General features: G+C 40.7%; 1 protein-coding gene across 3 annotated transcripts in view; it reads left to right on the top strand.

The window, feature by feature from the left end:
* Positions 1-27,534, top strand: part of col16a1 (collagen, type XVI, alpha 1) — a 70,356-nt gene that overhangs the window by 18,180 nt on the left and 24,642 nt on the right. For 2 of the 3 annotated variants that reach the window (XM_038724751.1, XM_038724753.1), the window contains exons 5-29: positions 6,789-6,912; positions 9,049-9,330; positions 10,081-10,161; positions 13,233-13,301; positions 16,837-16,869; positions 19,845-19,880; positions 19,997-20,047; positions 20,299-20,331; positions 20,477-20,521; positions 20,988-21,026; positions 21,162-21,224; positions 22,167-22,211; positions 22,315-22,410; positions 22,669-22,707; positions 23,422-23,466; positions 23,583-23,618; positions 23,715-23,837; positions 24,524-24,559; positions 24,972-25,007; positions 25,261-25,389; positions 25,656-25,700; positions 26,054-26,089; positions 26,177-26,230; positions 26,612-26,653; positions 26,744-26,878. In XM_038724751.1, coding sequence (XP_038580679.1) covers positions 6,789-6,912; positions 9,049-9,330; positions 10,081-10,161; positions 13,233-13,301; positions 16,837-16,869; positions 19,845-19,880; positions 19,997-20,047; positions 20,299-20,331; positions 20,477-20,521; positions 20,988-21,026; positions 21,162-21,224; positions 22,167-22,211; positions 22,315-22,410; positions 22,669-22,707; positions 23,422-23,466; positions 23,583-23,618; positions 23,715-23,837; positions 24,524-24,559; positions 24,972-25,007; positions 25,261-25,389; positions 25,656-25,700; positions 26,054-26,089; positions 26,177-26,230; positions 26,612-26,653; positions 26,744-26,878 — 1,753 coding nt within the window. The remainder of the gene's footprint in view (positions 1-6,788; positions 6,913-9,048; positions 9,331-10,080; positions 10,162-13,232; positions 13,302-16,836; positions 16,870-19,844; positions 19,881-19,996; positions 20,048-20,298; positions 20,332-20,476; positions 20,522-20,987; positions 21,027-21,161; positions 21,225-22,166; positions 22,212-22,314; positions 22,411-22,668; positions 22,708-23,421; positions 23,467-23,582; positions 23,619-23,714; positions 23,838-24,523; positions 24,560-24,971; positions 25,008-25,260; positions 25,390-25,655; positions 25,701-26,053; positions 26,090-26,176; positions 26,231-26,611; positions 26,654-26,743; positions 26,879-27,534) is intronic. The other variant, XM_038724752.1, reaches the window with a different exon arrangement.

A 27,534-nucleotide genomic window follows, 5' to 3' on the forward strand; every position in this document is an offset into this window, starting at 1 on the left:
CGGAGGACTCCTATGCTAATTTCAGTCCCTCCCAAATCGATCATCTTGTTGATAGTGATGCAGGCTTGCTGCGAATGACACTCGACTCTGTAGCCCCTCTAAAAAAGAAAATAATCAAACAAAGACGGTTAGCTCCATGGTGTAATACTTAAAATTAAAGCAAATATCGTGGAAACTTGAGAGGAATTGGCGTTCCACCAAACTGGAAAATTCTCGTTTAATTTGGAAAGATAGTCTTAAAACTTATATCCATAATGCCAGAGCAGCGTACTGCTTGTCATTAAAGAGGAAAATAGGAACAACCCCAGGTTTCTTTTCAGCACTGTAGCCAGGTAAACAGAGAGTCACAGCTCTATTGAGCCAAGTATTCCCATAGCTCTCAACAGTTACGACTTCATGAGCTTCTTTAATGATAAAATTCTAACTATTAGAAACAAAATTCACCAAGACCTGCCCTCAACTGGCACCGACTTATCACTAAACTCAGGAACCTTAGAAACAGCTGTAAAACCAGATATTTGTTTAGACCTTGATCCGGATGTTTTAGCCAACTATAGACCTATATCTAACCTTCCATTTCTCTAGGTCCTGGAGAAAGCAGTTGCTAAACAGCTGTGTGACTTTCTACAGAGCAATAGTTTATTTGAGGATTTTCAGTCAGGATTTAGTGCTCATCATAGCACAGAGACAGCACTGGTGAAAATTACTAACAACCTCCTTATTGCATAAGACAAAGGACTTGTCTCTGTACTGGTTTTATTAGATCTTAGTGCTGCATTTGATACCATTGACCATCAGATCCTATTGCAGAGACTGGAACATTTCATTGGCATTAAAGGAACCACTCTAAGCTGGTTTAAGTCCTATTTATCAGACCGATTTCAGTTTGTACATGTTAACGATGAGTCCTCCATGCACACCAAAGTTAGTCATGGAGTTCCTCAAGGATCTGTCCTCGGACCAATCCTCTTCACTTTATATATGCTTCCTTTAGGCAATATTATCAGGAAATATTCCATAAACTTTCATTGTTATGCAGATGATACTCAGTTATATCTATCGATCAAACCAGATGAAACTCATCAGTTAGCTGAACTTCAAATGTGCCTTCAGGATGTTAAAACCTGGATGACCTGTAATTTTCTAATGTTAAACTCAGATAAAACTGAGGTTATTGTTCTGGGACCCAAGCACCTCCGTGATGCATTATCTAAAGATATAGTTTCCCTTGATGGCATCGCCCTGGCCTCCAGCACCACTGTGAGGAATCTTGGAGTTATCTTTGATCAGGACATGTCGTTTAAGTCTCACATTAAGCAAATTTCAAGGACCGCCTTTTTTCACCTACACCTTTTTTCACCTAAAAATGATGCAGAAAAACTAGTCCATGCATTTGTTACTTCTAGGCTGGATTACTGCAATTCCTTATTATCAGGCTGCTCGAAAAAGTCCATTAAGATTCTTCAGCTGATTCAGAATGCTGCAGCACGTGTTCTGACAGGAACCAGGAAAAGAGATCATATTTCTCCTGTTTTAGCTTCTCTGCATTGGCTTCCAGTAAAGTCCATAATAGAATTTAAAATAATTTTTCTTTCCTACAAAGCTCTTAATGGTCAGGCACCATCTTATCTTAAAGTAGATAAATGCACCCAGAATGCAGGGTTACTTGTGGTTCCTAGAGTCTCCAAAAGTAGAATGGGAGCCAGAGCGTTCAGCTATCAAGCACCTCTCCTGTGGAACCAGGTTCCAGTTTGGGTTCAGGAGGCAGACACCATCTCCACATTTAAGAGTAGGCTTAAGACTTTCCTCTTTGATAAAGCTTATAGTTAGGGCTGGCTCAGGTGAGTCCTGAACCATCCCTTAGTTATGCTGCTATAGGCCTAGACTATCGGGGGATTTCCCATGATGCAGAGTTCCTCTCTCCTCTACTTTCTCTCCCTCTCTATGCAACCTCATCCCATTATTGCATGTTACTAACTCAACTTCATCCCTTTCCGGTAGTCTTGTGCTTTCTCGTCCCCCTCCTCTCTTCTCCTATCACTTCCTGCAGGTGTTTCTGGCTCTGGAGCTGTGGAGTCTGGATCTGTGGTTGCGAGTCGCTTGCTGCCCCCGTGTTCCTGCTCGACACCCTCTGCTACAACAACTATTATTACTAGTCCTATTGTTATTATTGTTATTATAATCACTAACATTACGATTATTATCATTAACACTACTTTAAATATCTGTACCATTTTTCATTTAGTCTGCTCTCTAACTATTGGCATTGGCATCAGCCATTGAATCCAGGCAATACGAAGAAACCTTAAGGCTTGTTCAAAATAAAAAGTAATTTAAAACAAATTCCCTGCATTTCTACACCACCTAACCCGACTTATGTTAACAATAGAGGATGATTTTCAAAACATAAAATAATCATAATTTTGTATAGGCCCTACTCAGTCTTACAGTTACATGAATAATAATGACACATTTTGATATTGTGTGTTCCTCGCTTTGTTGAAAGTAACTCCATAGCAATGGTAAACTCAAACTCACTACTATAGATAATAAAATCAAAGGGGCTAATGCAAATAATGAATAGCCACATAACACTTACAAGAGCGGACTCTTTTGCGAACGCCCCATCTCCATAACCGAATCCCATTTCTATCGTAAATCGGTTCAACATTTCTGTGACATTACAATCCTACTTTTAGCTAATTTACAGTTTGGCTGGAGACGGCGGGCCAAGCATGTTCATTCAGTATCTGCTAGTCTATCTTTCTGTATTTTCAGTCCATGATCGCAGTAAGGCTGAATGGCAAGTTTCCCTGAGTGTGGATTGACAGACAAGGCATGCTGTGGCAAGTAATTACTGAACTCAAAGAGTTATCATTCATATAATCACCTGATTGTGGAGACTGTATGATAAGTTTATTTTTAAAAGCACAAAAACTGGGTCAGCAAAACCATAACTTTGCCTCCCCAACTGAATAATGAATGCATTTGCTCCATCGCTCAGGTGTGTGTGTTTACACTATGTGTGAAGTTGCAGCAGCTTACATTACATTTCCACCCTTTTCCAGTCCCAGAGTATATACTGTATTTCTGACACTGGCTTCCATCAACCCCTGTCACTCAAACAGCTTTTTAATTCATTGCTGGTGAGGTTGACTGAAGTGTGAGACGTGTGTAAAGTAATTGGAAAGCAGCGTTTTGCTTTGTATCAGAGGCTAATCCATTCAACTAATCCAAGCTAACACAGATGACTGACAGGCTGATGAAGCTACTTGTCTCTCGCTTCTCTCAGTTGTTTGCTGACAGTGAAATGGGCATCAGTGACAGCTGGTCACATGCATTTTAATTTCAGAAAAATATGATTTGATTGCTTTGGGCCTGTTTCTTTTTTGCAGCTACAGCATGTAGGAGAGAGAAGAAGCAGTTCTGTGATATTATGGCATGGGGCCAAGATCACAAGTATTTGATAGAAATGAAATGCATTTATTGAAATCAGTAATCATTTTCACATAGCAGTGGTGTCACAATTTACAGTCTATTTACACATTAAGCATTGCATGCAGGAATTACTTAAAAGGCACAACTGTAGAAATAATTTATATTAAAAGATTAACTTAATTATAAGCAGCCAAAGATAAGGAGTGCAAAAGTGAGGGCATTGGTGCTCTTGAAATATTTCTGTGAATGTAGACGGATCATAAAAGAGCACACATTTAGAAGGGGGATGAAAGGGGATATGTGTCAACAAGGAGAGGGTGATACATGTTTTAAGATATTTCAGCTCACATCTACAGAAGCGGGATGATTGGTTGTCTGACTAACGTTGAACTTGTGTTACGGCAAGTCTGTCCAGACTCTATGCATTAAACATACAAAATGACTGTTTTTGGGCTGTACATTAATAACAGTGTACATGCTCTTTTCTGAATCAAGCTAGGGAGCTGCTATGACCATAGTGTTGAGAAGCTCAACTGCATTTGTGTCAATGGGTGAACAAGAACACAATTACATTAGCCATGCTATCCTATCATCGTGGCTCTGGGGATGGCAATGACAGTCATTCAGTCGTTTGGTCTGTTCATCTATCGGATGGATTGCCAACTTTGGAGAGTCCGCTTTGGATTCTTTCAAATGACTTTGGTAATCCCCTTTTCATCAAGCGATTGACATCTGTGGCTTTGAGTGAAATGTCTCGAAAAATATCGGACGGATTCCCATGACATTTGGTGCAGATGTTTTCCTCAGGCTGTAACCGTAAAACTCTGTTTTATGACTAAATACCTGCAAAATTAATGACATTCCTATCAACCTCAGCTACTTAGCAAATGCTAGCATACTAACCTACTAATTTAAGATGGGGAATGTGGTAAACAGTCTACTTGCGAAACATCTGCATGTTAGCATTGTCATTGTGTCCATGTTAGCATGCTGAGCTCAGACTAGCCTAGACTAGCAATTTTTTAAAATAGTTGGTGTGTCCTGCTGTCTGCACAATTCATCTTTCTACTAAAAGTTGTTTAAAAGTATTGCTTAAAATAGAAAAAAATAAAAGATAGCCATATGGGAAAAAATGCAATGTATAACAACATTTGGCTACTCAACAGTAGAGTGAAACTAAATTCTTTCTTTTATATGTCAGCTTCAAGCTGCTTAAAATTCCTTTCAGTTAGGCGTGTATAATATATTCAGGGATAGAAACTCTCTCCACTGAAGCACTTGATTCCCACTCAGTTAGAGCCCGGTATAAAGGTGCCTGTACAGCTCTCCAGGTGATACTCCCATCTTAAACCAAAGATCTGCTTTTTCAACGCTAGATTTCTTCTCGCCCTCTTCCCTTGTGCCTCTCTGGCTTGCGCTAGACTTTCTTCTACCTCTCTTTTTTCCCCTTATTTTTTAAACAAGAGAAGCAGAAGTAACTTTCTCTCAGAGTTGGGAGAGGCTAGAATCTGAATCTGTATGGCCCATACTGAATGTTTGTGTGTACGTGAGTGTGTGGGGTTTGTGTGTGTTTTTTTCACCCCCAGGACCCTGTACGTAATAGACCAAGGTGAGACACTTCCAACTTAAAAGTCAATAGTTTGTGAGTGGTTTTGTGCCCTGCAGCTCATGTCACTAATCGACAGCAAAAGAACTCTTTTCTCAGCATTTGTTTCTCTCTCTTGTCCTTTCCATCTTCATATTGTCTACCTACATATTTTTTTGTGAATTAGTTAATTCCAAACTCTCATGCATTCCCATGTTACACCTAGATTTTCTTGCTCCCTCACTGTAGTTTCCCCTCTGTCTCGATCTCTCCAGCTTGCTCTCTCCTCAGATCTCAAGGTTCAACCTTTTCTCTTTCTTGCCTTTTCTCCTACTCATCCTCTCTTTGTTTTGACGTCCTATAGTTGACTGTTTTGCCTTGGATCTTCCCTCAGTCATAAATCACTGTCACCCCACTTCTAGGAGCGGAAAACCAGCTGCCAGCGAAGAGGGAGAGAGTGAGAGAGAAAGAAATAGAGCAAGAGGGTTCACCATCTCAGTGAGCATGCATTTCACTGGGCTTGTTTGTGAACCCTTCATCTCTCAATACATCCACACAAATCTATGCAGTGAATATGTGTGTGTGTATGTGTATATTTGTGCGCTTAGATGCCCTTGACCAAAACTGAGGGATGATGTTCGCCAGACTATATCTGCTATGAAAATGAATGCCTGGGGGTTACACACAGCGGGCCTTGCATTGTACTGCTGGCTGCAGTCACACATTATGGGGAGACAAGTAAAAAGGAAAAAATAGGGAAAGGAAAACAAAACATGCGGAGAATATAAAGATGCTCACACAGAAAACACACAAAGACACATAGGATTACGCTGTCACTGTACTCATCAAGACATCAAAGAAAGATGTGTTAACCCAAGAGTTGTCTTAATTTGTCAAAAGCTTTATTAAATTAGCTGAGTTAGCTCTCTGGCTACCAACTGCATGTATGTTAAGACGATGGAGTGAAATTTGTTTTCACTGCTTGCACATGTGTTTCATTAGAAAATAAAAAGACAAAGATACACGTAATATACCCCTGGACACTGACACATACTGTATGTCCCCACCTGTATCCCCTCACGTGTTAGCTTGGCACAGGGGGCTGGAGGTGTGGAAAAGTGTTTAGCCTTCACCTAAAGAGAAGATATGTGCCTACCGGTAACTCTGGCAGTTAGTTCTCTGATTTACATGTCATGTCTCCTTAGCTTCTAGCTAACCACAGGCAGCTTTGCCTAAACCAATCCCCAGACTGTAGGCTGGAAACAGCTGGGTTTTTTTGTTGTAGGATGAGTGAACACCACATCTTCATTGTGAGGATGGGCGTATGAGTGAGTCTAGAGAGCTGTGTGCAGTCACTGGGGCTAAGCTAGCTGCTGAGGGGCATTAAATACTTCCACTGGCTGCTTGTTAAACCACAATGTCTTGTTTTACTTAGTGACGTGTGGGTGTAGGAGACTCTGGATCTGTTCAAATGCACCTTTGACATTGCTTTGCTGAGTAATGAAATTAAAATAATGAAACTAGTTACTTTATTTGTAAAATAATGTGATTATGTTCTCAATAATGTAATATGTAATATGTTATGAGTAATTGAATACATTTTTCAATGAACACGGCCACCATTATTGATCTACAACGCTCAACAAGGTATTTTATTTAGAACTGCTATGATAGAAGCAAGCAGGCTACTTTCATATGTCTTGTATCTGTAACCAGAAGAAAGGAATATGTGTGTCCCTGACCCTTTTGAACTTCTGTGATCCAGTCAGGTGTTTCCTCATGGCCTGCCTGAGGAGTTCACCCTGATCTTCACCCTGGCATTGAAGAAGGCTGCCCTGAGAGACACCATCTACCTCTTCCAGATATCTGATCAGCAGGGCTACCCGCAGGTGCAGCTCACTCTCTGTTTCCCCATTGCCCGCCTCACGCCTTGCTGCCTCTCTTTCCTGCTGTCACTATCCTTCCCTGCCTCATTCTCTCCTTCCCCTTTCTCTCTCTTCCTCTATCTCTTACCTTTTATTCATCACACCTTCTGTCTTGTCATTCTTCTTGTCTCTCATCCCTCTTTTGCGTAGTCATCCACTTTCCCACTTTCCCCTTCGATTGATTCTCTGTCTTGACATATTTTCAATTCTTTCCCCTTTTTATTCCACGCGTCTTTTGTCCTCTCTTATTCTTCTTCCGCTGCCTGTCTCTCTCGCTCCCTGTCTCTCAGTCATCTTCTGCTCTCCTCTTTCATTTACCTTCTTTGTAATTCATGTGCGTTCAATGATGAAGCACTGGAGTCCCTCAGAGTCCCCATAATCACTAGGAGTCTGAGACCAGATTTAAATACTCAATGTATATGATGGATGGAGGCCAAGTCGCCTCATTAGGAGTGATTGATTGGCTATAGTGCATGCGTGTGTAATTAATAAGTCTTCCCCTTTACCTCTTCTCTGCTACTGTGTTGTACAGCTCTGTTAGGTAGTAGTAGCGTGTACACATTACTCTTTGTTGAATCCATTGCTAGGGCTGTCGCGGTGAAGTAACTTCCCCTGCGGTGATTTATTGTGGCTCAACAGTGTGGTATTACTGCCATTTTTGTTTTGTTTTTGCAAATTACTTAATTTAGGATTAATTAAGTGATTTGGTGCAAGAATACATATTAAATGTGGATCTCACCTCATTACCCAACGAGCCAATAACTACAGCTTTATGACCATGTCTTTTTCAAACTTAGCTACTGTATATCGTTACCTTTGGACCATATTTATCAAGTAAATTTACACACAGCAGCAATGCACACACATTCATACACACACTTGTGTGGAGCAGAATGGGCTTCCTTCACAAGTAACAACTATGCTAAGGGTCCACACAAAGCAACAACAAACAACAACAAAATAAACAGTAAAACAACATAAAACATAGCAAAATGTACAGGTTCCAAGTTTGAAATTGGGTGACAGCCCATGGCTGTACATCCTTGTGCTTGAAGCCTTTATAATGCTTGTCAAATTTGAAGCACTGATATATTTCTTTAAAATGCATTGAAGTGTAATAAGTGTAATAAGGTATGAACATAGCAGTTGTTGCGGTTGCTTGCCATCCTCTGTGGTTGGCTGCAATAGCGCAGTATTTCAATATTACGGTTATCGTGACAGCCCTAGCCATTGCCAGTCAGACAGCTTGAGATGCAGGACATTTTTTCTGCATTGGAATATTGAACATACCATAAAACTTCAATTAATAGCTGAGTCCCAAATAGCCACCTACCCCGTTTACTGGCTTGGTGTGGGAATACATTTTGACAAATAAACAGAGGTCTTAATTAAATGCCCGGTCTGGTTTTTATATTGTTCTTTGGATAAAATCTCTTAAACCCCGCTGGGTCGCTTGCTTTAGCTGCTTCTAAGCTGCTTAAATCGTTAATATAAATAATGTTTACGTATTATCAATATGAACATGCTACACGTTAGATCGGTTAGATTCTCCACAATTCAATCAAGCCCCGAAGTCTAATTCTTATAGATTTACCAGTGTAACCGGCATGGTACAAGAGATAAAAAGGAAAAAAAAAGTGCAGACTCTCATTACCTTTGAAGCGCTCATTAAGTCCGAATGTGTCCATTCCTTGATTAGTACTCCTTTAGTCTGTAAGGGTCCACCAATCAAAAGAATCGAAACAGCTTTTCATAAAAATGAATCCAAGTTGTGAATCCTGTCATGTGAAGTCCATTGCTCTCTGTCTGCTAACTTCTGCCACTCTTTTCTCATCCTGTACCGTGTTGTTGTTTTCGTTGCGTTGCTGTCTACAAAATAAAAGTGCATAAGCTGTTTGTCAGAGCTAGATCAAATTAATGAAGTATCCCAAATGTAAGCAGGGTCAATTCAGTTATTTTAGCAAATAAAAGTTTTACGGTATTATGTTTTTAATTAGCACTTGTGTATATTCATATATCACTCTTCTCCCAACCCTCTCTTCTTCCCCTCTTCTCCTCTCTCTCCCCTAACCCTGACTTCTCCCCCACCAACACTCTCAGCTCTCTGTAGACCTCAATGGCCCCGATGCCAGCCTGTCCCTGCGTGCCAGGGGGGTAGACCCCGCAGCAGACCTGGTGAGCTGCGTTTTCACCGGGGAGGGGGTGGAAGCCCTGTTGGACTTGCGCTGGCACAAGGTGGCCTTCAGCGTGCAACACGGAGCCGCCTCTCTCCACGTGGACTGCAACTCCATTGAGACCAAACCCCTGGAGCCCCATGGTGTTGTTCCCACTGACGGACACACTCTGCTGGGCATTCGAGCTTTGGATGCTGGACCTGTGCAGGTACCATTTTATGGAGAACTGGGAAATGAAATACTGAAATGAGAGGAGAATTTGTTGAAGCTTTTGATTAAACATGCAGCGTCTGACTGCCCTATGTTGGATGAAGAGCTTTTTATTAAGTCTTAGCTTTGCAATGTAAATGTCATCTAAACTTACTATATGAATGTGTGGTGACCTTTAGACTCTCTCTGTATGAAGAACAAACTTACTTGTCTGTTTCAGAAGTGTTTTGAACAAACCAGTGTCCATTATTGGGATCTATACCATAGAGAATGGCATGGTAGTGCTTACATAATGTAATTTAGTAAACCCTTGGCACATACCAGGCCTTTTCTAGACCCGCCTATAGAGCCATGTTTCCAGCAGGAAGGAAAGAGTGAAATAGTGGACCAATCTCCCATAAAGGCTTTTGCACTGAAATTCTTGTGTATCTGCACATCTATGTTTGTGTGTATGTTCTCTTCTCATTCAGTCCTGATTATAAAAGCGTGCAGAATACCTGGGAGAATAGGCATGCAGTGAGCCCAGACTATTAACACTGAATAGATCCACTAATCCAGGCACTTAGTTTGATGATCAGTTAACTGGCCCAGTTAGAAAGCAGGCAGGGTGTTTTGTTAGTGCAGGTATGGAGTGGTCATACATGCACACACACGCACATGTAAACCTCCTGACAAACTTTATTTACATTATTAAAACGAGATCTGCATGTTAAATATATAAATGTCTTTCTCCCCCTCTCTTTCTTAGATGGACATTCAGCAAGTGATGCTGTATTGTGACCCCTCCCTCGCCATTCAGGAGGCCTGCTGTGATATACCTGGGGCAAGGGTGAGACTGGCAACCCTCAAATGTTGATTACAATGAATCTGTGTGGAGCAGAGACTATTCACAACTGCTCTATGGTGAATGCTTAACAGTGTCATATTATAGAATGCAAATAATGGTAAACCTGGGATATAAGGAAAAGGCAGAGAGTTAGCTGAGAAGATAGATACCACTCTGTACAGTAAATATGAAGCTACATTAACTTAGCTTAACACTGCAACTGGAAACAGGTGAAACAGCTAGCCTGGCTCTGTATGAAGATAACACATTCTGCCTGCCAGCAGCACTAAACAGCACTAATTAACACGTTATATCTCATACAAAAAAAACAAAGTGTAAAAACAACAATTCAGCATTTGACAGTGGAATTTTTCAGTGGCGCTGCACCTCTTATGCCAACTCAAAGCACACCTATTTTACCCAGTTGGCCCTCTTGCCACCGCAAATGATTGGTCTCACCCAGTCTCCTCATGGGGCTAAGGTCAGGTATGAGTGTGGAGCAACATCATCATGGGAAAAAGCTTTGCTGTGACTTTAAAATCGTGTCTTTTTCAGGGTTAATTTCAGTCAATAGGAACCTCCCACTCTTCAACTGATCCACTGAAAAAAACTGTGTTTGGTGCAATTTGGAGCAACCTCTTACCTGTGCTAAAAACCTAATCTAAACCTGACCCCCCATGATTGGAACTCAACACTTTTGGCAGCTTCTTCAAAATAAAAGTCACTGCTATTTGCAGAAAGTTTTTTGTGCAACAGCTTCAACACTCTGTCCAGAGATGCTCACAAGTCACGAGTCCAAGTCAAGTCTCAAGTTTCTCGTGGTTGTAATGAATGTTCTATCACATGCTGCGTTCAAACCAGGCTGCTTATAAAACTGCTTCGCTATAAGGGATTCTGTAACTGTAACCTGTTTTTTCATTTACAGAGCACAACCATTTAGAGTGCAATGCAATTATTGACAGCTTATTAACTACTGTAAGTCAACACCAACCGCAGGCTCTCAAACCCAGTGTAACGTTAACTAAATAAAACTACAACAATAAGCCTGTAGCCTGTTTTTCACTTACAGAGCACAACCATGTAGCCTAATGGACAATGCCTCTACAACTAATCACAGCTTATAAACTACTGTAAGTTATCACACCCCCAGACTCTTAAACCAGTGTAACTTTATAGCCTAATTAAATTAAACTCGCAGCCACCCTTAATAATTAACGTGATAGCAGCCATTGGGATGTAAATTATTACGTTAATCGACCAAGACAAGTTTGGCAAGCAAACAAACGCTCATTCATATTTTCATAACACAGTGGGAGTTAACCTCCCGTAGGTCGTAGCTAAAGCAAGAAGTAAGCTAACATTAGATGGTCAATGCTGAGCTAAACTTGTTGACTAGCCTCAGGTTACTAACCTATTTTGCATTCCGCGCTTCTTTGTTTGGGTCTTGTTGTATGAAGTTTTAAAGTCAAAGTTTATGATGAATGGCACAGCAGCTGGCAGTCTTTGTTGTGTGACTAAAAGGCCATGTGTGGCTGCACGCAGTAGATCCGTAGTATGTGTTACATAGGTAGGTTGCACTCATCAGATGTTTCCTAAAAATAAACGTTGTTCACGAGTCCCGCACCTTGAGTCCTAAGTTGATTACTTAGGCTTCCACAAATATGAAAAGGCCTGTCTTATTATGTTTGTTAACAAAATATTATTCAGAGGCATTGTTTAACATAGGGTATTAAGTATACAAATTGAATAGGGCTTAGGGTAATTCCATTTTGTGCAATTATGTCACATCATCTGCGGTTCACCAGTATCGTTTGTACTCCTAAAGTGTGACTAAAAGCCCAATTGAAAGTATCGCTTTCTCTCTTGCAGCTTCAGAAATACCGTTTTCTACACTATTGCTTTTTCTTGATATTGCTCTCTTTTTCTCTTGTCTGCCTACCTCTTCCCTTGATCGCTATTTTTGTGCAGTTACTGTTCACAGGCTTCAGACAAACGCCTTATCAAATAGAAAACAGATTCATTGGACCCAAATACAACAGTATGTTTCTGTCAGACAGGCAAAAACAAAGCAAGTGATTGTTCAGTTATGGGAAGAATTGCAAACGGCCAGTTCTTGGGTTTATTTTTAAGCTGAAGATATTTTCACGCTCAGCCAAGTTTTTGTCAGAATTCTCCTGGGTGTCTGTGCTTATGTGTCTGAGTGTGCTGGGTATGTGTCTTTTTCATCACCAAATTTATGAGAGTGATACAAATAGGGAAGTTCCCACAGACACACTGTAGAGTCGTATGTAAGGAGGACTGAATGCTGTTAACATTCAACAGGGGGTAGGAAGAAGAAAACCTTCTTTGCTCAAGGCATGTGTGCTGAGGGCTCCCTCCATGCTTCATTTGAATTTTAAATTAAGAGGTGGAGGAGCATGTGTAGACACTCACCCGTATGTTCACACACCTACGAAGGCTGCAGCTCCTTGAAACACAAAGGAAAGAGATAGAACTGCTAGTTGTCAATAGCTTTGACATTGGAGTTTGACTGCTTCAGTACATATCACTTCACATTTCACAGTGTAACAGATTGTCTGGTGCTATTCAACATGCTATTAATGAAGATGTCATAATTATGAATATGATTCAGTTCTGGAAGAGTACTATTTTTAGCTATGTTAGTGGCATGGCTCAGGGGATGGCAATGTCAGTCCGTCTGTTGGTCCACTACTTTGTTCATGCTAATTAGCAAATGTTAGCATGCTGACATGGTATACCTGTTAAACACCTGCATGCTAGCATTGTCATTGTGAACATGTTAGCATGTTGATGTTAGCATTTCAAGAAGAGAAGAAGAAAAGTTAATAAAAGAAGACTTATATTAATTAATACATTATATTATACTGTATATACAACAAGTACAGTAAAACTTGTAATTCCAAATCACTAAATATTTTACTTCTGAAATGTTGTTATCTCAAATGAGCAACATGAGGCACAAAATGCAGGGGATCTTTTATGTGTTACATCCTGCCTAGAGTAAGAAAGTGTTCTTTTACCCATTAGGCTATGTGTCTATTGTATGTTTGCAGTGCCCACCAGAGGCTTCCAAAAGCCGTCGTGCTGCTGAGAATGACCTGTTGGAAAACACTTTCAACCAGGTAAGTCAAAGCCTTGACCCACCAACAAATGCACACAGAGAACTGCATTCTTATAGACAATAAACCCCCCCCCAAAACAATTCAAAACACGTGATCACACACAAATACATAAACATATACACAAAAATGCACTGAAAATGCACGTCTTGTGCTTTGGAGCATTGTAAAAATCAGTAACGAATTGAGGGGAAATGTTATAGATCATCCACAAACTGTCACTTCCATCATGACTTATCATAACACATGGTTCCCATCAGACACAGACATAACACATACAGACAACTGACAAGCACTTGGCATCAAACAGCTTTGTTCTTAAAACAGTTTGAGTTGTCTTAAATGCTCCTGCTGGCAAGTACTACATATACCAAATGGCGTAGTTGTTTTCCCTTGAAACTCTAATGTGGAAAACATGTTTTCTACTCTGCTGTAGTCTGAGTTTTATATGACTTCAGTTCAGTTAAGTCTGCTGTTAGCAATCGTTCAAAGTATCCGCTGGCAGTGTCAAATGCACGACAAATAAGAAACTTATGCAACACAAGGGAGTAGTTTTTTCTGCACATTTCCATGGTGTTCTTTATGGTCGCTTCAATGCTGCGTGATACATGAAGTTCGTCCAGTATAACGTAAAGGCAATTTATTTTTGTTTCCACACCTGCTTGTTTCATCATTCATATTAATGGGATCTATATCCAATTATCTATTCATTAGGGCCTGGTGTTTGTCTTGTGGAGTGCTGGTGTTAACTTAGAGCTCTGGCAGACTTCAGGACACAGTAATCAATCCCATAGATGGTTCAAGCCAGACACAGTTGCAATAACTCAGGCGTGCCATTGCTCTCTGTGTTTTTTCTTTCTTTCTTTCTTTCTTTCTTTCTTTCTCTCTCTCTCTCACCTGTGGTACTTTCTTTCACTCTTCTCTGCTATCAGTTGTTGCAGACTGCCTGCTTCAGTATGTGTCGTGTGATGTTTAGCCTTATATAGTCTACAATATTGTAAGTCTAGTCTAGTAATATTTCCACCATCTCCTTACTGTGTCATCAGTCATGCATAACTGCCATCAGTGCAGGGCAGACACATTTCTGTCCTCATTTCCCGTTTTATATCTATTCTGTCTCCTTTGTCTTTTGCTCTGTTTCACAACCACACACGCACATGCATATACATGCTGTAGTTTCTATTTTTATCAGTATGTTAGCGTTGCGCACAGGAAATGAACAATGAATCCAAGATACCAGTGTGCAGGCCAGATGTTACTGAGCCATAGCACTGCTTCCATTAAACTAAGCCTCTTTGAGTGCACACACGATCACATCTGTTCTGTATGTGGAAAGAGTACATTATTGATATATAGTGAGCACAGGGGTCAACTGGGGGTAACTATTAGTTAAATAATGTTTCTGTGTAGTAACCTTAAAGGGGAACTCCACCGATTTACACATGAAAGTCTGTTTACAGGCCTTGGGAGCACTACTGAAGGTGTGAAAAACGTAGTAGAATGACTTTTGGGGCTACAAGTGATGTCCCTTGAGGCAGCGTTGGTTGGGGCTGTTGTGGAGGTGTGGAATTAGAAAGAAGCAAGCTTACCAGACATCTGTAGCCCGCTCCTTATCTGTGCTTAAGGCTAGAGGCTCGAGTTGAGAGGTACGTTAGAAGATTGATACCACTCTTTTGTCTGTACGCTACATATGAAGCTACTGCCAGCAGTCAGTCAGTTTAGCTTAGACTGGAAACAGTGGGAAACAGCTGGCTCTGTCCGAAGGTAACAAAATCCACCTACCAACACCTGAAAAGCTTACTTCATTGTTCTTTTGTTTAATCCGTACAAAAACCAAAGTGTAACGACAGGGTAGGGTTTAGAGGGGGTCATGATTGGCCTATTTCTTGGCTGGACGCAGTAACCTCCTGAAGTCTTCACTGATTTCCTTGCAATTATTCAGATGAGGTATAACATGTAATTAGACAACTTAAGAGGTGCTGGTAGCATGACTTTATTACCTTTGGAAAGAGTCAGACTTGTTGTTAGCTTAGCTAACTTGTTGATTCAGTAAAATGGCTGTATCTGCGATCATTGCGAATCAATCTTTTAATCAAATGCTCAGCAATAAATCAAATGAGTGTATTTTGCCCAGCTACTTATTCTGCATATCAGATACTAAATACATGCTCTGTGACAGTTTGTTCCAACTCTAAGTTAAATATCTAAACCAACGCTCAACCAAGATATGTTTTTTTATATTTGCACCATTCCATCAAATTGAATTATTCTATCCTTCAGTCAGTGAGGATTATGGGAATTATTTACTTAGGCCTATCTGACATACAGTAACAAAGCACATCTTCTAGTGATGTTAAATAAAAAGTTTTTGCAGCTACTAGTCGAATCAGGTTTGGTGCAGAGGAGTACATCATTGCTTGTGTCTGTGTTTGGGTCACAGCAGTTACTGTCTTCCTGAGGTATGACAAATCTCACCCACACTGTTTCTTATCTTCCACCACCGTAAATCTAATTTTCCTTGCTTTCAACCCAGCTCCCAGCTGAAAGGTCATCCAGTCCTCAGACGACCCAAAGGCTTCTTTGTGTCTTGTTTCCCCCGGTCTCAGGGTGCTTCCACTAGTCTAAAACCAGCTGTAAAATATCTTCTCCCTTCTTCCCTATGCTGAAACTCTTCCTTATTTCTATCCTTCTAACTTGCTGCCTTGAACAAATTGCTTCCGTTCGGCTTTGCAGTCCGTCGTCCTGGTTTCTTGTTGTTGACTTTTTTGTCGGATTTGTAACTCTGTGCATAGCAGGGTCCATGTTTTTATTTGCCCCTGGGCTCATGAGGTACAGTACTTCTCTTGCTCTCTCTCCTCATCCTCTTTCATCTCCTTTTTCACTCAGAATAAAGAATAACTGTTAATGACCCATGTGTGAAACTGGGATGGCTATTATTTATACTTTCTTTGTCTAGTATCTGATGCAATGAATTGTAATGGCAACAATGTTTAAAGAGATGCACTGAACATGCAACAGGAAAACAACAGCTTCCCTATACCAAAGATGCCATTTGATGTTGATATTATGGAGACTTTCAAATGCAATTGCTGCCATTCTTGGGAACATCTTCAATAGCGCCAGTTACTATGAACTACAGCAGAGCTGCCAGTGACTGGGAATACAAACTAAATGTTCAAAGGTGTGAGAAGAATTTTGAAAATATGATTTATTTTCTTGATACAATTTGAGCAAGAAGTAGGGCTGAATCAAGAAGTAGGTTACAGTGCTACCAAAATAGAGATAACTAGACTAAATAATATCTCTGTGAATGGCCTTCAAAGCTATTGGATTCAGTCTGAATATTATATGAGCCAGTTTTGGTCACGAAACTGACAGCATTAGTGTCTAAACATACACAGAAACCAATTGTGGACCTATGTGGAGCCAAAAATGTTAGTAAAATTGACTCATATTCAGATATGTGAAAGACAAAAAAGCCTGACGTTATCTATCGTTCTTTCTGTCTTTATCATCTTTTCTTTCTTTCTACCAACAGGATATTTTTGCATCCAAGGATGTGGCAGAGAAAGTAAGCCTCACAATTCACATACACTCATTTAATTTAACAGTACAAAATTTCTACAGAAATTTGATGGCACAGTGGCTGATCCCATAGTTTGGCACAGTGACACCATGTGTGCTTTGGTTTCCTCCCATGGTCCAAAGGCATGCAGGTTAGGTGAATTGGAGAAATCTCCAGCATGAATGGACTGGCAACTAGTCCAATATGTACCCTTCCTCTAGCCCAATATGTCCTGAAATAGGGTCCAGCAAGCATATAGATGGATGAATAGACCTCCAACATGTATGTACTGCTGTAATTCAAATAGGAAGAGAATATGCAGGCCATATGTGTGTGTGTGTGTGTGTGTGTGTGCACCTTTATGTTGTGTGATGTGCATGGGGTAAATAGTCTATCTGTATTTCCTCGCCTCCCTCCCTCACACATACCCAGCTTGCTGAGTGACCGAGGACTGATTTACACCTCATTATGCGCTGAATCTCACTCGAGACACTCACCTACAATAGGTATGTTCTTTTCACAAATAGAATACAAAACTCCAGACGCTTCATTATGTTGCTTGTGTGTGTGTGTGTGTTTACTAATGCAGCTGGTCGCCTCCCCTGACTTCCCCGATGTAGGTTATTACCTGGTTTGGAGCATGAAGCTTGCCCTGCCACTGGGGGCACACACAAAGAAACAAAAGTGACTTTTCCTTTGCTTTGTGAATTTAATTTTGGTAAAATTACATTTTCTTCAGGGTAAAAATGGGCATAGTGCCTATAGGAATCCATTGATAATACAACCTGATATTATTAACTGTGACACAAATACCAGCAAATATGCCAAGAAGGCCTATGTATGTATTAATATGATTATTATAATGAATGGTCCAATTTTGAGTGTTCATGTCATGCAGTTTCAGCTATTCCTCTATAGCTTGTTCTCGCTATTTCTTGGAGTCCAAAGGCTCAGCTCCACCAATCAACAGAAATGTATTAACACAAAGGGCTATTCCAGCACTGAAATCCCAGCATGTACTTCCTTTCTTTGCAATTAGATTATGCTTCAGAATAAATAAGAAAGTTTCTCTTGCACATAAACCCAAATATAATCAATTTTACGTATTGTTAAGATTGTTACAACCCAGGCAGTAACTAATTTATGTTTATACTGCTGTTAGAATTTCATTGGTGTGTGCTGGCTCTTGCCCTTGTTCTGTCAATGCCTGGCAGCTAGAGAGACAATAGGTGTAGGCATGCATAATGTAGAACGAGAGCCTGTGTATTGGGATGTTAGATGTCAAAAACTGAGCCTATTTATTTGGATGTTAAATATTTTTATAAGACTCTACTATCTAGGATACGAAATTTGAAACTTTGTACTGGGAAGCCAATTGTAAAAACTGAAAAGCTGCAAAAATTAATATTTATAGATGACCAATGAATAAAATGACTTTGTGTAATGTGAAAGGGATTATAGTGCCGAACATTCAGAAAGTTATTGTTGTAGAAGTTTTCTACAGAGCATTTTAGTGACTAGACAACATAATAGAGCATTTAGCAGCTAAAGAACTAGGAGTTAGTAATGAATTTATCAGGTCAGGTGTCCTCTTTTCTCAAGTGGCCAAAAAATTATACTAATATTAAAAATTCCTTAGAATGAACCTTTGTATTGGGATGTTTCATTCTCTAGTCAATGAATTGTACTGCCAACAAGTGTGTTTATGTAGTGAAGGGATGTAATATACATAACGAGATAAATTAGGATTGCACAATAGCATGTTTACTGTGAAAAACATAGCATGGTAGTAGTATGCTACTACTAAATACTAAGCCTAACAGTCAAATTAAGTGAGGCACACCACCTCCTCTCCACCATGGAGATCTAGAAAGACTACTGAGATTCACAAGAGGCAAAGCTCTAAGCACACCATTCACACAGGTAAGAGGAGGAAAAGAAACACACAGAGGGAGAGAGAGACAAGGACAACATGCACACAAGGGAGGGAGATAGTGAGAGAGAGACCGGATGAGAGGCTAATTCTCCTGGAGGATGAAGATCCAGATTGAAAACATCTGGAATGAGGCACCGACAGGGGAGAGAGGGAGGTCGCAGGAAGGCCGAGGATCCAGCCTGAGTGAAAAGGAGAGGGCAAGGAGGAGAAAATAGGGAGAGAGAAAGACAGAGGTAGACACACAGCTTGGATGCTCCTGTGCTTATGGGACAAACATTGGGTTAATATAAATACGAACTACAGTTCATATACAGGTAGGAGGGAAAGAACTGTTCAGAGATTCTCATGTTGCTTTTTTTGTTTCCAGCCATCTGAGTTTTCCATTTCAAAGCTGAATTTAGAGAATAAACAATACAAAGGCAAAAGCCGCTGAGGTTTTAAGTAGAACTATATGACAGACAAGAGCTCGGAAAGAGTGGCTCGTCATTGCAGCTGGTCGAGCCAGCCATTGATAGATTTCTAACTCGTAATAGGGAGCAAAGAGAAGAGGGAGAATTACACATTGAATGACACATTGTCTCCGTGCTGTTACCAGTCGTCGTTTCAGCAAGCTCTGGTGTGTGAAAGCAAGACTCCCATAAACACCGGGTGGGGGATTTGGCTTTAATCACCCGCTTCTGCTAAAAATGCTTCAGTTATTTATAACGGTTCTCCCTATTTGGTGCGTGTAAGTGCGTGTGTGAGTGGCCTCCTGTGAGGAGCAGCTGGTGTGCTGACTCCTGTGCTGTGGGAATCAGACATTCCTATTGATCTCCCCCCCACCCCACCCCTGTGGAAGGTGTGTGTGCCCACTTGCCCACCACTCATCCTTTTTAACTGCATACTGTAGCAGCACAGGGGTTCAGCACAGTTTAGTTTTGTGTAACAGTGCCACCACCTGGTGACTGCAGAAACTACAACCCATTTATTTCCAGTTGCGCAGACACACAACTTGTTCAATGATATTAATTCAAGTATAATGATAATTCTCTCTCTGTGCCTGTAGTGTGCTGGTTGTTTACTCCTGAATAGGGAAGAAAATGTAAGGATCACTGATCTTTACTTTCACTTCTTTCCATTAGAACTCGTCAAAGGTATAATATTTGGGTGACACTGTGTGTGTGTGTGTGTGTGTGTGTGTGTGTGTGTGTGTTGCAGGTAATAAATCTTGGTGGACTTGCTGGGTTGAAAGGGGAAAAAGGCGACCGGGTGAGTGTGAAAGACATGTACATAAGACTAATATCAGCGGAATGTGTGATTTCATCACATGTGCCCTGACATGCCTAGCACAATGATACCGACACACTCATAAACACACACACTTTGATGCTGTTGCAGTATAATAATATACTGGCTATGGACCAATCCACCACCTAGCTGATATGCATTCTTCAGTGCTCACTGATTGTATTCCTCGCCCACAAGCAATCATTCTCCTCTCCTGCCTCTCTCCATCTTAGGGTGACGGCTGTTCTGGCTCCCATTCAGGTCCAGTAAGTAACTTTTCCATTGCGTCTCTGCCTGGTTTTTGCAGAAAAGCATTGTCTCGTTATTTGGCATGCAGCACAGTATGAACCTGAAATCTGGCCAAAAATTGGTCTGTGATAATACATGCCAACCAAGTGTCTCTAACCTCAGTGCACAGAGGGATCCAAGGGCCAGAAGGGAGAGAAAGGCGAGCCGGTGAGTGCCAATCTCCTGCTACAGGTTACAGCACCACATCCCACTGCCTCCCAACCCCACTAACCCTTCAGCTATGCAGTTGGATCTTTATTCAAAACCTAATTTCCAGGCATCCAGTTCCAACATTAATTATACAGTAGGAATGACTGTGTGCTTTGTATGTTTTTTTGTTTTTTTTTTACCAGTGAGTCATTGTGTGCATATGTGTCAGTTTTATGCATCTGATTCATATATGCATCTGATATAGAAATCTCAGATCAAAGCATGCATAATATGGATTGTTTCTCAGGTTGTGTGTGTGTAAGTGTAGATGTGTGTGTGTGTGTGATTGGAGCATATGGGTCCTCCTGGTAGTCCATAAGGGTTACTGACTGTGTTGTTTGCTATGCTCCAGTGATTTGTGTGTGATGTCTCCTTAGAGCCAGGTCATTGATCTGGACCTTGTCTCCATTACTTCTCTCCACAGGCACTGCCTGCCAACTGGGGCGAAGCAGCTGGGTACAAGGTGAAAGGTTTAAGAAACTTTCAGTGATGAATAAAGATATGGCCTTTTAATGATCATGTAATTAAGAAAACACCTTTTTTTAATTTTCTCTTCTCTCTCTCGCATGTCGCCTTTTTTTTCTCTGGCTCTGCCTAGGGAGAAAAAGGTCAAAAGGGAGAGATCGGTGTACAGGGTCTCACAGGCACTCCGGGGAAGGACGTAGGTGTTTTCTATTTTCTCTATACTAAGAATATTCTCTATAAAAAATTTATTTGATTTGAGGTTAAGTCTAACAGTTAGCCTGAATTATATATTTTCAATACCACAAATGCTAAATTGAACATGTACTCACAAACACACTTATACACCTACACTAATACACACACACACACACACACACACACACACACATCCACTTACGCAGCCACTTTTATCAGGCTAAGAGTGGATATTCAGGAAACTTATATGGTATTACTCTTTAAGCTTAGGCTCCCATTGAAATCTGTTCTCCCCCCTCCTCTCTCCCATGGCGTTAAGTCTGCCTGTTAATGCCTGTTAGATTAGGCTAGAGCAACAAAGCTTGCACAATCAATGCTGCCTCATTGACTGTTCTGTTCGTCTCTCACACAGGCAGGCGCCTATTCAGGAAGATTTAAACCTTATAATCTTCCCTGTTCAGCACGGTGATCCTGTAGACGCATGAAAAGTTTTGAGGAACAAATTACAACGTGTGTGTGCTCTGAGATATTCCCCTGGTTTTTGACATCAGACACACTCATATTTAGTTGTTCACCAGGCTAAGTGCTTGTCGTGGACAGATGGATTTGGTGGGGGATAGATTTTCTTAAGCCTCCCATCCATCTGACATTGTGAATATGAATGTGCCTGTTGATGTGACTTGAATCAGGCAGGCAGAAAATATTGCATATGCACTTCTGAAGATAATACATCTTACAGACTCTACAATTCTGCCTCTTTCTATTTCCAATTGTAAAATGTCAAATAAATGAGGGAAATCAACAAGTGTCTTTAACTATTCATGAAGACGTTTTGGAGATAGATTTCTGTAGCGCTTGTTTGATTTTTCTGGGCTGACACTGATGATGCCACTGACCTGTACTGATGTTGTCACTTCCCTCTCTGTCTGTCACCATTTCCCAGGGTCGAGCAGGGTCCATCTGTGTAGTCGGCCCGAAGGGACAGAAGGTCTGTCTGCATTAAGTCTGGGAGTTTCTACCATCAATCTATCTGTCACATACATTCAGTTCAGTTTAGATTTTATAGAGCTTCGTTGAAATTGTTTTCCCAGGGTGCCCCAGGTTTGGTGGGCCCTGAAGGGTTGGCCGGGGAGCCAGGGAAGCCCGGACATCCAGGCCCACCAGGAGTCGGAAAGCCCGGCCCACCAGTAAGTGTGTTTTTTTTTAATTAGAGAACTCTAAAGGAAAAAAATAAGCCTATATGCACTTCTCGGAAGGTTTCATTTCCCTGATTATCTTAATGTCCTTACACTCATCTTAAAGAAATTAGACGTTGCTCTCAGACGTGCAGGGGAGGAATTGGCAGAACTCCTTCTTTTGGTGCAGCATTCATTGCCCTTGATAGAAGCTTAGAAGTGTCTTAAGAAAATCATTTGAAAAGATTTATGCACATTTTTTCCTATCAGGGCCCTCCGGGTGAACCGGGTGGTGCAAAAGGAGACAAGGTAGGTTAACCCTTCGGTACAAATGATATTGTATGACCCCATGATATGCGAAGTGATAAGTGATCAAGACTACTGACAACCAGAGGCACCTAAGGGCAGCAATTGCCAGGGGGTATGTGGAATACAATTAAGATAAAATTTTAAATAATATATTCACATATGTGTTAAGGAGAAAACTGGAGTGATGCTAATCTTCAGTAAATGCAGGCTACAGTAAACTAACAGCAGAGAAGAGCATAGCAGATAAGTTAAAATAGTTAGTTAAGTAAGTGGTAATGGATAGGTAGTTGAAATAACCAGCCAGAAGTAAGGATTTAACGTTTGAAATAGCTAGAAGTAATTAATTAACAGTTGAAATAGTTAGCTGGTAGCGTATAAACAGTTGAATAGCTAAAAAATAATAATAATATAGCTAAATATTAGGTAAATGAATGGCTATTTTGAGCTGATAAGAAAAGGCTTGGGGGGAAATCACTGATCTAGACAATTTTAACATCATAACTTCATTTTTGTTCGTGTTTATGTTTTCACTTTAGCTGAAGTAATGCATGATCTGCTGTGGATTCAGAAATGCTTGCCATTCTTAGGCTAGCAAAAATCAAAATGACATACTAGACAAGAGAAACAAGAAACCCAAAGATGCTTTTTTGAAGATTGTTTTCAGGGTACCTGTAAAAATAGTTTTAACTTAAGACAAATGATTTGTGTTAACAGGGAGACACAGGACCGAAGGGAGAAGATGGATTGCCAGGAGATCCAGTGAGAGACTCTTTTAAACATTGATTGATATTCAGTAATGTATGCTTGCGATTCCACAGTTTTCCATCTGTGAGCTGATACATCAATGTTTGAATGGGATTCTGCTGTTTTCATAGGGACCAAGAGGAACAGCAGGGTATAAAGGAGAGAAGGTATCCGTAAACATTGTCTTTAATCTCCTTATCTGCATGCCTGTGTGCTCTCTCATCCCCATATTGTGTGGATTTTGACTCATGTTCAATCTCTAGGGTGATCCATGCGAAGTGTGCCCTGTGCTGCCTGGAGACATGGGTAACACAGTGGCTCTGCAAGGAAAGCCAGGTCCTAAAGGAGATACTGGATTACCAGGGATAGGGGAGAGGGGACTGCCGGTAAGTACAACAGTTTCACTGCAATGTCAAACTGTAATGTATTCTAAACCCGGGTGCTCAGTTTAACATTTTTAGGATCTTGCTACATGTTTTATTAGGGGGTCGTAGACACAGTCTGAGCTGTATCTGACGATTGAACCTTGAGCACTTGTTTGATATATTTTATTTTTCTTATCATTCTGAGGGAAAGTATGGTGTTTATTTTTTACCTCGGGGTTGTATTTGCCCTTGTAATTCTCAGTGTAGTCGTAGCGGAAGGAGAGAAAGTGTGAAATGCTGTCAAAAGTTTATTGTCCAAGGCAAAGGGCAATTTGTTAATGTAATCTTAACGCATCTTTTTCTCCCTCTGGAGAGTCAGGACTCCACATGCGCACTATACATGTGCATGCTTCTCTTTCTGTTCATTCTACATCTTCCCTCTTACTCCAGCAGAGGAAATGGGGAATGATTTGTGTATTGGCGGGGAGGGTATAAATCTAGAGCCTCATGAGATTCTCTGTGCAACGATTTCCAATAATGTCACCATCCATCTGTCATACCTGGTTAGGACAGAATGAGAAGGAGGTAGAGCCACAGAGAGGGAGTGTGAGATATGACCTCACTCTTAACAAAGTTGAACCAACAACACTCTTACTTCTGGCTCATTCCTGCTCCTCTCTTCTCTTTCCTTTCCCTATATTTACCAGGGGCCCCGAGGTGCAGATGGCAAGGCAGGACAGAAGGTATTAAAAGTTCCCCCTCATTCATTTACAGCTTATGGTTCATTCATATTCTGTAGAAGCGTGACCTATACACGCTAATCTGTACTCCTACACTTTCAAATATGCTAACATCAGCAATGCAGGAGGCTCTCTCTCCCAAAGCAGATACAAGCTGAACTAGCTGAACTAAACCCCACAAAGTGCACACTCAAACACACACATTCAGCACTCCTACACACGGCCACCTTAGTAGGTCCATACCCATATGTGCATGAATGTCAACCTGCTCGAGTCCACGCACCCACACCTTCCCACCCACATCTTCCTAATTTCCCCACTGTATGCTTCCAATGCCATGTTGAGACATCTCAAAGCAAATATGTTTATCAAGAGGAGCTGGAACTAATTTGCCTGTGTTTTTTGCATTTGGCAGGGAGAATCAGGATCAGACGGCTCCAAAGGAGAAAAGGTCAGCTTGGTGTCTTTATTAGGCTTGGTTAGATTACTTAATTCTGCTGTCAGCCAGATAAAGTACCCTAATTAGTAAACTAAATATCGTATTTATTGCCAAACCTGTCCACATAGTTTTTATGTAACATTTGTTGCAGCTGTCTTGGAGCACTAGAGCTTTTTTTGACCATGTTAAACTTATTTGATTGAACCTGATAATAATTATTTGGAGACAATCTTTGACCCACATCTGATCCGCTTACGTACTTTAGGGAGACCCCTGCTCTGTGTGCCCCAGTCTTGGGGAGTTACCCCCTAATCTCTTTCCCGGTGTCATGGCCAACACACTGCAGCAGAAGGGTGAGAAGGGAGAGCCTGGGATTGGACAGAAGGGAGAGCAAGTAAGTCTTTTTTAGTACTGTATGAGTTAATGTCATTCTAGTACTGAATAACAACTCATAAACACAACCAAGCTAAAAACAATTACACATTATCTTGTTGGAGGACTTTGGTCTCACTAAAGGGAAACAATATTAGAAAATCTGATTGGGTATTTGTTTTTTGTTTATATGTTTATTTCTGATTTTGTTGACGCCAGTGCGTTTGCTAGCACATTGAACAATGATAAGCACCTTCGTTTAAGATGAATGATTTTTCTGCTCCACAGGGGAAGCCAGGGAATGTAGGATCACCTGGTCTTAGAGGAGAGAAGGTAAGTAACATAAAAAGAAACAGGATTTAGAGTAGGTGACCTCAATAGCAGACTACGCTTACATAAGGGGGAACTCACTCAGTAGGTTGCTTCTCTTAATAGACTTCATGAGGCAGATAATCACAGCAGTGCACTAATTCTAGGGCCCAAAACTGTCTGCCATAGGGATTTTACTCTGTGGGGAACTTATTAATGAAAGGCGTAGGTAGCGAAAAACCAGAATCACTTGGCATGGTCGCCTGTAGGGTGCTCCTTACTATGAAACGTGAATTACCAATTTAAAAGACCCATCAATTTTTTTTGTCAATTTGTGAAATTCAGATACGGTAGTCACTTTTTTAATTCGCCTGCAGGGTACTGCAGGCAGCAAAGGAGCTGACGGTAAGCCGGTAAGTTGAGGTTCAGTTCTTTAAAACAGATTGTCTCGCTTCACATCCTAATTCTGTGATGTTAAATGAAATGTGTCCATATGACAGGGAAAGCCTGGGTCAGGGGGACCCAGTGGCAAGGATGGACAGAAAGGCTCAAAGGTAAGAGAATAGAGTGACAAAGTCTACTGTGCAAGACTGGATACATTCAACAAAGCTTTCTGGAATTTAGCTTCAGTGCTTTTAGAGTAAGAAAGCTCCAGTCTTGTTTTGTTTTTGTTTTTTTGTAGTCAGAGTATTTCCGTTTTGTCCGTAACATACTGCAGTACAAAAACTATGTACAAGGTAAAGACGGGGCTTTATCTAGCTTACGTGACAGATGGAATTCAAGTGAGAAATGGCAGTTAGTAAGCAGTAATAATGCTAACACCGGCAACACAAAATTATCTCTTACAGGTGAGTTACAATTACCTGTGTGTAGAAACCCATTTAATACATCATCTCATTCCATACCACTTTAATATTACTTTTGTCTTTTGACAGGGAGAGCCAGGGCCGCCTGGTATTGGTCTTCCTGGCCCGAAGGTAAGCCATAAAATGTATGCATTGCTTTTACCATTTTTTAGCTTGATTGTCATGCAAACAAACCTTCCTGACTCCCTGCCCTTCCCTAAGGGCGAGTGCGGTGTGTGCCAACCATCTGAGTTTGGTAGCGGCCCCACCGGCATCAAAATGCCTGACGGAACAAGAGGCGAACCAGGCCTTCCAGGTCCACCTGGACTTCCTGGTCTCGGAGCTGATGGAAAACAGGTGCGATTGATCTGTAGGAAAAAGATGTCCAGCACAAGAATATATAGAAACTAAATCAAATTAAATTATAAAAAAAAAAAATTATTACTTCTTCTTCTTGGTCCCTTTAGAGGGAAGTATGATGCTCTCATGAACCAATAATCCCTACTGCTTAAATTGACAGGAAATGATTTAGGTTCTTATGTTTGTACTCACTGTTTTGCACTGATCACTCACTTTCTGTTGGAGTTTATCACATTATTGACTGTCTGATCTAATGGAATGGCTTAAATCGTATATTGTATATATTGCCACAATTTGTTTTGTTGTGCTTTATTATACATGTTATTGTGCTTTATATTTTTTTTATTATTGAATTTTATTGTTTAATATACTCATGAACCTGAAATGGCACAATACAATGTGACTGAAAGAACATGGAAGAGTACAGTAGCGTACAACCAAGCTCCTGTAGAACCAGAAACATTATTTGATAGAATCCTTTGGTTAAACAGTAGAAATATATACTGCAATATATACTGCTTACAGCACCACTGTCAGAAGGATCTGTCTTTACCTGAGTTAATAATACAAATGAAAACATACAAATTCCACAAAACCAAAGCAGCATCTTGCTAACCTATTTTGTTGCCACAATGACAGAAATTAAGCAGCGT

The sequence above is a fragment of the Micropterus salmoides genome, unplaced genomic scaffold (assembly GCF_014851395.1).
Source record: "Micropterus salmoides isolate LMB-PRFRI ecotype aquatic unplaced genomic scaffold, ASM1485139v1 Ms_hic_scaffold_17, whole genome shotgun sequence".
NCBI lineage: Eukaryota > Metazoa > Chordata > Actinopteri > Centrarchiformes > Centrarchidae > Micropterus > Micropterus salmoides.